The following is a 12,121-nucleotide window of genomic DNA, read 5'->3' on the forward strand; positions in this document are numbered from 1 at the left end:
TATTAAAAAGGCAAAATTCAAGAACAGAAACAGAAGCCATTAACTACACCTAAACTGAGAGGCAAATGGTTGATGAAATTATAAAAATGTTTAAGTCACAACCACAGCCCTCAGTCTAGAATCTGATTGGTTAATAAGAATGTTGTCTCATCCAGGTATGTTGTGAAATCATGATAAGATGGATTTGAATGTGAGGAAGCATCAGAATGTTCTCTTAAACATATTGCGGTGCAACAGATGAAGATTATTTTCATTTCTAATGCCTTCATCCCTGTTTTTTTCTCAGGCATAATGGCTGACAAAGATAAAGATGTGCCAGTGGTTGAGGATGAAGATGAGCCAGATCTGAACTACCAGCCTCCGGCTCAGAAGAGCCTGCAGGAGATCCAGGAACTGGACAAGGACGATGAAAGCCTGAACAAGTACAAGCAAACCCTCCTGGGTTCTGGACCTGTGGTGGCAGGTTAGTATACCTTCACTAAAAACCAGGAAAATATTTTTGAAACAAACCTACTCTGTGCACACTATTCATTTCATATATATATATATTACGTTTTTTTTTTTTTTTTTTTTTTTTTTAAATAAATACTTTTTTTCAATAAGGATGCATTAAATTGATCTAAGTGGCAGGCAAGACATTTGTAATGTTAAAAAAGTTTTGTATTTCATATGAATGTTTTTATTTTTTTTTTACTTTTATATAACAAAGAATGCACAAAAAAATGTATGATGGTTTCCGCAAGAAAAACTGAGCAACAAATGAGCATATAAGGATTCGACATTCAGACGGATCATGTGACACTTCAGCTTTGCAATCACAGAAAATAATGACATTTGAAAATATATATCAATGAAAGAAAAAAATGTAATTGCAATAATATTTTACTGCAATTTTTACTGTATGTTTAAATAAGTGCAGCCTTGGTAAGCACTTTTGATTAATATTTTTAATGGATCACAGTCCGAACAACAAAATTATTAGAAAATTACTGATATTTGACCCACATTTATAGAGGCACACAAAAAATGAATGTTTCAAAGAATCTCATCTTCTGAAGATGGCATTGTCTTCATGTTTAAAGCTGTAACTCGGCTCTCCAGGGACGGCTCTCCCTTCTCCTCCTGCTGTCTAGACTGATTCAGTCCCCCCGGGGGACTCCAGTCTTAGTTCAAAGCCCACAAACAATATCCTCTTAACTCCGAGAAAGAAGGAGAAGGTGGCTATCACTCAGTCACTGCTTTGTTGTTTAGAGAAACATGAATTATAATTCCATTCACTGCATAACGCTGAATAATTTGCACTTGATATTCTCTCCCGCCGTACAGTGCATTAATTATAAGATCAGTTATTGTATTTCTTGCTCAGTTATTGAATGATGTAGCTTAGTTTTTTTTCTGTTTCCCTTCATGAAGAATTGTTTCTGTGATATTATGATCAAAGCCCAGCAATCCTAATTTCTTTTACCTCAGGGGAAATCCAAATATACACTTTAAATCCTTTAAGTGTGAACTGGAAATACTTGCTGATACAGTGTTGCTGAAGGCATAAAAGGCAGATTAATTTCCTCTTGACTCACAGGGGTTTAGAACGTTTGATTTAGATGCAATTTAATTTTCTGTTGAGAATCGGAAATGCGGAAATTTCTTTTCTCTCCTTTTTTATTTTTTTCCGAATGCAACTTCGTGCCAAGGGTATTTACCTTGTGAGTCCTCTGATTCATAAATGATTCATCTTTGTTTTGTTGGTTATGGCCAGGTTAATAATAGCCTTCTTTCAGTCTGCTGGAATGGAAACGACAGCTTGTGCTGGTATTTTATAGCGTTTTGTGTTTCAGTGTAATGACCGAAAGATCTGCTTACAGATCATCATGACCAGTCAGACCAAAAAGTACATCATCTTTTGCCTCTGAGAGCTATGATATAAACCCTTTCATATATCCTCATTTGCTATATTGTGTATGGAATGAAAATTGTCATGATTTCATAAATTCATAAATGTTCACCCCCATGTTATTCCAAACCTATATGTTATGATTGGTGTTATTTTAGTCTTATATATATATATATATATAAATCAAATGCAATTATATTTTATTTTATTATCAGTTTTTAAATTATTTTTGGTTTAATCTCGCTTTTGTGATTTTTTTTTTTTTTATTATTTATTTTATATATATATATATTTTTTATATTAATCTTTCATTTTATTTATTATTTAATTTTTAGTTCATACATGTTTCCAGTACTCCAGTACTTTTCAGTTCCAGTACTATTTACCAAGACAAAATTTCTGATTAATAATAATAATCTAATAATAATGAACGTTACATTATTAAAAAAATTCTCCTTTTGCTCCATGGAGGAAAAAATATGGGTCACGAGGTTGAGTAAATGAAAGCCGATTTTTCATTTTTGGTGATCTAACCCCCTCACTGGGACTGAAAACACTGGAAATATGAAGCAGGTCTGTCTTGACGTCCATTAATTTGCCATAAGATTTCCTGAGATATATTAGCGGGACTGTGCCAGGGTGATCAGTCATGTTTGGTGCGTGCGGTCCCGGTGCACAGTTTAGTGAGTGAGCATGCCTGGGGCGGGTTGTGCCACTTGTAGCCATCAGCAGATGATTAAATGTAGTTCCCGCTTTTAAAACCAGCCCACCCTGCATCAATAACACTGCATCTATGAGACCCGTCCAACAATTTGTTATGTGCAGTTTAACACCGCTAGCTCCCTCTTGGCAGTGCAGAAACAATATATCAGTGGAACAGCAGAGTAAGGCACCTAATTTAAGCTAGTCACCTGTCTCGCGTGCTTCACGGGACAACTTCTTCCAAGTACGGAAGTTCACACATCAAACCTTCACTTAAATTGTTTCCCAGAGATTTAAATGTCACTTTTAACATCACGCAAGGCCATGAAATATAGCATATGAACCGCTTTTGTGGTGCTTTTTGGGTGTTCTTTTGTCCCTTTTTGGAGCTTGACAGACATAGTCACAATGCACTATTGTTGTATTCAGATTCAGAAATTCTCCTTTTATGTTCCAGTGCATAACAGCATACAGGTTTGGAATGACGTGAGGGTGTATTTTCGTTTTGAGGTGCGCTGTTCCTTTAAGGGGTGGGGCAGCTGCAGCTCGCTCTATCACTGTTAAATGTGCTGAGGCTGCACGCTGGGGTCACTAACCTGCAGCAGCTCTGTGTCCACCTAAACCCTGACAGGCTGATCTATTTCTGTAATGGGCAGCGCTTCTATGGACACAAGAAACTAGGGAGGGCAAGCATGGCGGTTCATTAGCAACACTGAGTGACAAGACTTTAAATGCCTCCTTATCTCATAACGAAGGTGATTATGTTTGTGGAAGACACTGTAGCTCTGTTTCATAACCTAGTGAGCTGCATTTTAAACAAGCGTTGGTGCATCCTGATTCAAAGGCTGTTGCAGAAATAGGCAATTTAATTATGCTGCCTTTTAAGATTATTTGTTTTTCCCCAAAGGGCACCATTGCAGAAAACGCAGATACAGAATGTATAGCAAGTTCAGTGAAAAATCTGATCAAAGATTGCAGATAATATAATGAAAAATAAATATAATACTGCAGAATTTTTTTTCTGTTCCTAAAAGTATTAATAAAAATAGTTCGGTGTTATTAAAAATGGTTCATTTAACTTAACCAGTATTTTTGCTGTATAGATTTATGCTTAAAGTACTTAGCAACATGGTATTGTCAATCTCTGTTGAAATCAGTTTTACCCAATATTTGTCTTTTTAAAATGCATTTTTATTAATTATTAGACTGCAATCCATTAGCATAATAACAATCTCAATTGTCAATTTTGAGTCATGTTTCCTGTGTGCTGTGTAGAGTGTTTTGAATCTACCCAAGAGCATTAGGATGCTGTCCGTGTCGGCTGTAGGAATTAAGTCAGCTCACTCGGTTTTAGGACACAGCTTTTCACAGACGACAGATGAAACAAAGGAAATGAGGGTGAATTGTATGGCTGGAGAGAGCGGTCTTTCCACAAACCTGAATTGATGATGTTCACTTGCACTGATATCTGAGATGATTCATGTGTCTTATTTACACAGTGACTGGTGCACATGGACTGCAGGTGCACATGGAGGCCTCGTTTTCCCCTTGCCGTTTTCACTCAGTTTAGTCTTCCCTCTTGTCTGAGACACGTGATGAATGTGTGGATGAATCGGCTTGGAAGATTGACTGGGCCAGTAATGTTGGATAGACAGGATACACAAGAATGGACAGATTCTGCGGTTTTCCTCAGCCAGACTTGCAGTGCTACTGACAAGAACGATAACTCCAATTGTGCGGAAGATGTGCGCTATTACTTTTCTAAGCGATCAGACTTGCAGTTTTTACCGGACAAACAATAAAATGGGGAAGAAAATCATGCAGACTTAAAAATGTCAGAATACCTTTGAGATTTAAAGTAGGCACTTTTTTGTCTAAAACACCCTAGTATTATATAGCACTGTGCTCAGAACATTTTAGCAACCACATACAACTGTTATTCACCCAGAACATCACTTTGGTCTGAAAGAGCAGCTTCACTACATGCTGACAATATTACATCCAGTTAGCACTGCTGAAATGAAATCAACATGCTGATCTCAAACTTATTCACAACAGGAAAAAGGCTACTCTGATGAATAAGTTGGTTTATCCTACAGTGCAGGGAGCAAATTTAGAGCAGAATATTTTTGTTTCAGTTTCTCATCTGTTTTATTCATTGCATTGTAGATCCCAGCATTCCTAATGTTCAGGTGACCCGACTCACCCTGATGTGTGACCAGGCCCCTGGACCCATCACCATGGACCTGACCGGTGAGTCTCACCAGAACAATTATTCAGCAAGTGCCTTATAATTCAATGAGGACTGGCTATCACTTAAAAATAGAATTGACTTAATCATTCAGATTTATCAGATATACAAATACTAACTGTGACAGTCCCTTGAATGGGATTGTTGTATTTGTTTTGAATTAATAGATTATTTTGTATTATTTTACCACAGTATTTTTTAATATAATTAATTGTACTTAAGTAATAGTTTTATTTTAGTACTACTTATATATTTTGTATTTATTAGTATTTTGAAATGGCTTTTGTTTTTGTGTTTTCAGTTTTCATGGTAATTTTAGTTAATGATTTAGTAAATTGATGTGATTTTTGTCATTTGTTTTTACTTTAATAATATATTATTTTTATTATTTTACGCACAGTATTAATATTATTAATATTTAATATTATAATAAAATATTTAATATTATTCATTGTACTAAAGTAATACTACATTGACCAGTGTTATTTTTGCATTACTTATATACCATATAGTATTAATGAATATTTTGTAATAGCATTTATTTTTATATGCATATATGCAGTTTTCATTTAAATTTTGGTTAATGTTTTAGTAAATTTGTTATGCGATTTTGTTATTTGTTTTATTTTAATACAGTATTTTTTATTATTATTTTACACAATGATTTCGATATTATTAATTATTAAATATAAGTAACTGACCAGTGTTATTTTAGTATTACATAATATACCATTTAGTATTTATTAATATAGCGTTAATTGATTTTTGTTTGTTTAGTTTTAGTAATTTTAGTACTTAAAATGATTTAATTTGGTTGTAAAGGCAGCATTTTTAATTGTAGTTTTTTTTTTTATTTTATTTAATCTATATTTCTAAGAAATCAAATCAAATCAAATTAAAAAGATTTGTAATAGTTCAGTCTTAGTTTACACTGTCATTGCCTGCCCTATTTCAAATCCATAGCATCCAGATTGCATTATTTGCATGACTATTATTGGTAGGATAATAGTCTTGTGGTTTGAGGTAAGTGGGTTGAATCTGCGGTCTCTATTGTCCACACAAAGGCTTCTGGTGGAGAGCTGGATGGGCATGTGCTTAGTTGACACTATTGACAGCGGCTCTGCAGCTCTGCAGCTCAGCAGCTCTGCACTGCATTCTGATGCTTCAGCTGCCCTGCCTTCAGAGGGATGATGTCATTCCTTCCACTGCCAGCCGACATCACGCAAGCAGATCTGCAACACAAATCAGCGTACACTGGAGGGGCCTGTCAGGTCAGAGCAGGTGTCTGCCACCCTCCTTTGCCCTCGTTCGGTTCAACAGTGTGTTTCTGTCTTCAGCAACGGGAGCATGGCAAAAGGGCACCCGGTTGCTAGGCAATGGGAGGTTTCTGGGCTGTTTAAGTCAGAGCTTTAGAGTAAGAAGAAGACCTTTTCAGACCTACAATCTGTAACTATCATGCACAGAATAAAGGACCTGTGCACCAGCACATTTCCTCTTTTAGAAACACAACCAGAAGTGACTCTGCGGTTTGAGCTGGCACAGGAAGGCGTTGCCCTTCTAACATAGAGAACATTGTTGCGCTTTTGTGTGTGCACTTCCTGTTTAGAAACTTTTACTCTTAAATTACCTCTGCCCTGACACAAGGGGAACAAAACACACTTAAATTCTTCATTGGCGTCCTGATGGCTGGATAGATGGTCAATTTAGCTAACCATGTAAAACTTTTCTATTTTTGTAAATACTTTTTCTATTACTCCAAAAGATTGAATGGTAGTAATTTTTTTAATAGGTTTTGCACTGAAATTCTGTGCTGAAGCTGTAAATTCACCTTAATCTTCACATATAGGAAAAACAGTTTTTACTGTACAAGTAACTGCAGACAAACATCATAAAATTGCGCTCCCTAGTTTGAGCTGTAAGCAGGAGCACATCAGCGACCTGTGATCCAGGAGCATGTGTGGCACCTCACGACGGGACGTCCACTGGGATGGGACATGCTAACCAGACTGAGATTTTGATGGATGTGGCTGGGCTGACACGCGGTGGAGGGGAAAGACTGTGACAGTTAGTGGTGGATGCAGACCCTGACTGCACTCCAGGCTTGAAAAGCGCTCAGCATGACTGCAGATGTTCTGCTCTGCTGACGTTCAGATTAGAGCAGCAGGAAGCCAGACCTTATCACGGCGCTCTTAATTGAATCTGAATACTGAGTCCACATCTAAGCTGTTGAATATCTTGTGGTATTTGTCGCATCCTTTCTGAGAGAAATGTGAATAAAGAACAGAGGATGCACTCTTAAAGGAATCGTTCACCCTAAAAATTTGAATTAGCTACTCACCCTCACGTCGTTCCAAACATGTAAGATCTTCGTTCATTTTGGCAACACAAATTAAGATATTATTAGATATATTACAATGAAGATATTTTTGATGAAATCCAAGAGCTTTCTGACCCTGCTGACATAGCAACACAACTACTGTGTTCAAGGCCCAGAAAGGTAGTAAAGACATCATTAAGATAGTCCATGTGACATCCATAATTTTAAGAATCTTTTAACAATGTTCTTATTACCTTTTGGGGCCTTGAAGGTGGAAGTTCCGTTGCTGTCAGATTTCATCAAAAATCTTAAAAGTATCTTAATTTGTGTTCAGAAGATGAGCGAATGTCTTACAGGAGTGGAATGACACGAGGGAGAGTAATTAGTGACATAATTTTCATTTTTGGGTGCAAATTCATCATAAAAATAGATTGCCTGCACACCTCAGCTCCAAAAATACAAAAAATATATATGTACAGTATTATGTAAAAATGTTTGTATTTTTGGAGCCTAGGTGTTCTGATTTTTTTCTGTTTTTCTATTTTTCCCAGAAACAATGGTTTTGAAGTTATTACATCCATGCAGCTTTTCAATTCAGAAAATGTTAACTTATGAACTGGAGTCATGTGCGTTACTTGTGAATTATTTTTGATATTTTGATCAGATGTTTGAACTCTCATTCTGATGGCACCCACCCACTGCAGTGTTTCTACTGGTGAATAAGTGATGTAAAGTGAAATTTTATTCAAATCTGTTAATTTTTTAGCAGAAGTATTCCTTTAACACTGTTGACTTTTTATCTGGGCTGCCCTGGTTTTTGGGACTTCTTATGAGCTGTCCTGTCCAAATATAAATTAATGAGCTATTTGGCACACCGATGTCAGTTCACATTTATACGGATGTGAAAGATTGATTTCGAAATTCAGAACTGTTTTGTCCATTCTTGGCAATGCAGGAAATGGATCTTTTAGTAAAGCACGATTCAGTGAGTTATGCTGATGGTGATGAGATGTCTGTGTTGAGCGCTGCAGCAGTGGGAGTGAGGGTGGAACGGGGCGCTCACATTCTCACCTCGTGCCAGATTGCAGCTCCTCCAGACTGCTAGAGCCTCCGCCGGGCTCTTCCTTATTTTCCATGTCCATCTATGCTCTCTCACTGCTGCTGTGTGGGAGTCATACAGACGGCATACCAACTACAACTCCAGCAAACTGTGTTCAGAACCAACATCCCTGAATCTTTAAGCTCAGGGAGAGAATGAACACACATCTCTCTCATGAACATTCTCCTGTTCGCACAGCTTTAGGTTTATGCAAATTGTTCAGAAATACTTGAGATACAGCTTGGCCACAATGAAAGTCAAAAGCTAATTTAAACCTGTGAATTAACAGAAAGGTATGTGTGTGTGTTATATATATATTATAGTGCTGTCAAAAGAATAATTGTGATTAATCGAATCCAAAATAAGTTTTTGTTTGCATAATATATTGTGTTTGCTGTGTATATTTATGTAAACATATAAATACACACATATAAAGTATATATTTTGAAATAGTACTAGTGTATATAGGAATAATAAGTTACATTTTCAAATATAGTCAAATAAAAAAAAATTTATTACATGAATATTTCACAATATTAGTGTTTTAATTGTATTTTTGATCAAGTAAATATATTGATGAGACTTATTTCAAAAACTGTTGACCCCAAACTTTTGAACAGTAGTGTTTATATGTGTGTGTGTGTGTGTGTGTGTGTGAGTGTGTGTGTGATATGGACAGACAGATCTAGTTTACATGTTAGTGGAGCTAATCACCCTGTCATAAGGAGATCACACACGACACCATTCAGTGCTCACTGTCGCAGATACGAACTAATCCTCTTGTCCAATCAGGATTATGTTATTACAGTCATTATCAGAGCTAGATTTAGTCAATTACAGAAAAGGGATTTAATCTTTGTGATGTAAAAAAGGTTTTGAGAGGGCTGGATGCTGCTTCTGTTATATGAATAGCAACATCGCATGTCGCACATGCAAAGGGTGGACTTCAAGATGGAGAATAACCAAACCCAGATCCAGTTCCTTTCCCTCTAGAGTCTAAAAATAGTGTTAATGTTGAGATGTGGAGCACAGGACAGTAATGAACACAGTCTGGCATTTGGCATCATGTGAATAGCCCACAAATCATCATTGATGTTGTTCATTGTATCAATCTCCGATTTCTCCTTCCTCCCCTGTCTCTTTCAGTATCCATTACAAAGCACTTAGGGCAGATTCAAGGGATAAATTGAGAACGCAGCAGTTGCTCTTTGCACTGAACCACAAGCAGAAGGATGAGACCTGCAACATAAAAGGCTCACATTTACAATTCTGATATTGATCTCTGCTGTATTTCTTTAAAAATATATGATTACAACAATCTTTAATTGCAGTTAATTTCACTCTGCCTGATGTAAATAAACTTTTTTTTTTTTTTTTTTTAACATAGGTGACCTGGATGCTTTGAAGAAGACGAACTTCACCATGAAGGAGGGAGTGGACTACAGGGTGAAAATCCACTTCAAGGTGAATATGAATCCGATTTCTGTCATAAAACAGTCTGCAGAGATGGTTGGTCGTTCTTTTATACTGTGGCCTAAAAATACTGTTGTGTATTTTTAACTTAAAGGAGTCATGCCCTCGTATTACCTTGGATACCTACTGCTGTATTATAGTCTTTCAGGCCCTTCTAAAAAAGAAAAGTGGAAAAAAAATAAACACAGAGCTCCTCAGACCCTTATTTCTGTAGGCATTATTGTCTCGCGAGATCTGATGCGATATTTTGGCTGTCGTGGACGGTCATTATAATAATGCAAATGAGGGGCGCGTTGATTGGTTGCAGGAAGGGGGGGTTGACACCGCAGGTAACGCTTTAGCATATCATTACAAACTGACATCATGGCGCAAGTTGTGAATGAACGCGACCGGCTTCCCGGCCAGTGTATAAGTATGAGGCGCCGTTTAGGGCTTAAATCAAACTTCATTCACGCACACATATGAAACACGCTTGCATATATACTAAGTGGTCACACATACATGTATATGAACTATCTACGCACATAAAGTTACTCATATGAGACACGAGCACAGCACACACACACAAATATAAGACGAGCACAGCACACACACACAAACTAGACGGCGCCTCGTATATAAGCGTTAGGCAACAAATAAACAATAACTAAATTCATGATGATCTCAGTCATTTGTTTTTTGCAAAGTACGTTAGCAGCCATTCCCCATACCTCGAAGCTAATACTCCCGCCAAAGTTGTGCCTGAACGCGTTCATTGAACGATAGTTCATGAACTCGTTCATATTTTGGGCGAACATGAACTGAACGTACCGCATTACTGCCTGATGAACGTTACTGTGAAGTCGTTCATTCTGGTGTCTGTGAACGCCACGCTCTCTCTCAGTTTAACTTCGTTCATTAGGATGCCAGATTTCTATAAAGCCTTCCAGGCGAAAACCCACCTAAAACCCACCGTAAACCGGCCTTAATATGTAGCGGAAAAAAACACCCAATCTGGCAACGCCAGACTCTCTTGTTCAAACTCGATCATCAAAATGAACAAATCTTTTTTAGAGTCATTTCGTTCACTTAAGGGGCTTTAAATGTTACTATTAACTGGCAAATTCCCCGAACACATCAACCTACGCAATCTTGATAATATTCTGAATTAAGAAATCATTATAATGCAGTCTAAAGTCCGTTTTTGCAGTCCGTTTACAGGGAACATAAATAATTACTTCACCTCCAGTCTTTCGTTTATTTGTCTAGTGACAGACGCAATAGCATACAATAGCCGCATTAGCAGTTAGATGCTGTTTGTTACACACAGTAGAGCAATAAAAACACAGTCTTACCGTTTCAATTGCAGGCAATTTTGTTGGAATGGCGCTTTTCCCAAGCTTTGATGCCAACTTCGCCTGATATTGCCCCAAATTTGTGAAGGATTTCGGCGTACAATGTTTAGCACAAACACGTAACGATAAACCAGTGGAAGGGTTGAAGGAACCTCGTCATTAAAAATGAATTTAATCCACTGGTCTCTGATAGCTAGGTCCGTTCTTGGTAGAGAAAACACATTTACATGTTGATTCTGGCAGTCAACCACAGAGCAACTCACGTGTGCACTAGTTCCAGCGTCTTTCTCGACTGAATATGAGGGGGAGAGGGGAAGGGCGAGCTTCCTGCTGCGGTGTCCATATATGGTATATCCTGCCCCGTCTTGACGTCAAGACGGGGAAGAAATCAAAATCTCGTATTTGAGTGCGTGTGCACGTGGGCTATTTTCCAAACCCTGAGGTAAACAAACGCTTCACTTTTAAATATCGGCTTCCCGGCCAGTGTATAATCGTACAATCATAACATACATTGATTCTCGTGGAAAAGTGAAAATTGTAGGTGATCACTCCTTTAAAATCTATGTCATTCTGAAATCTTGTTAAAAAAAAAGCCAGTTTTAACAGTGCCCTTGAAAGACTGATCCCAAGCTTTGGCATGCTCGTAGAACACATAAATGTTGTAAGATATGAAATCTATGGCTAGAAGTGGATAAATTGTTTATTTCCTGTCTGGACCGGGCCAGCGCTATGAACAGCATACAGAAATACACACAGGCATCCTTTCCCAGGCTAAAATTTCCTAAAAATAATACACTTGAAATATTTGTAAACAGATCAGGATACATGAAAGCAGAAAATGAGTTTGTGTGGGGCTGGGTTTTTTGGCTTTGAAAATATAAGTGATGTTGAAATGTTTAGTGTTTTGTTACAGTTGTCCCAAGATCATTTAATTAAAATGGCATCTAAAGTAATTTTATCTCACTGTAAGTCACACAAGATCATATTCCTGCAAAATACCATTATTCACAAAACCCATTTTAGATCCAGCAACTCAGCAATATCTTTCTAGCCC

The 12,121-nt window shown here is 37.3% G+C and overlaps 1 protein-coding gene across 2 annotated transcripts in view; it reads left to right on the top strand.

The window, feature by feature from the left end:
- LOC132144595 (rho GDP-dissociation inhibitor 2-like) overlaps positions 1-12,121 on the top strand; it is a 28,179-nt gene that overhangs the window by 13,491 nt on the left and 2,567 nt on the right. For both annotated transcript variants that reach the window (XM_059555164.1, XM_059555158.1), the window contains exons 2-4: positions 287-463; positions 4,763-4,846; positions 9,648-9,724. In XM_059555164.1, the coding sequence (XP_059411147.1) occupies positions 292-463; positions 4,763-4,846; positions 9,648-9,724 (333 nt within the window). In that variant the 5' untranslated portion in view covers positions 287-291. The remainder of the gene's footprint in view (positions 1-286; positions 464-4,762; positions 4,847-9,647; positions 9,725-12,121) is intronic.

Source organism: Carassius carassius, chromosome 1, assembly GCF_963082965.1.
Source record: "Carassius carassius chromosome 1, fCarCar2.1, whole genome shotgun sequence".
Taxonomy (NCBI): Eukaryota; Metazoa; Chordata; class Actinopteri; order Cypriniformes; family Cyprinidae; genus Carassius; species Carassius carassius.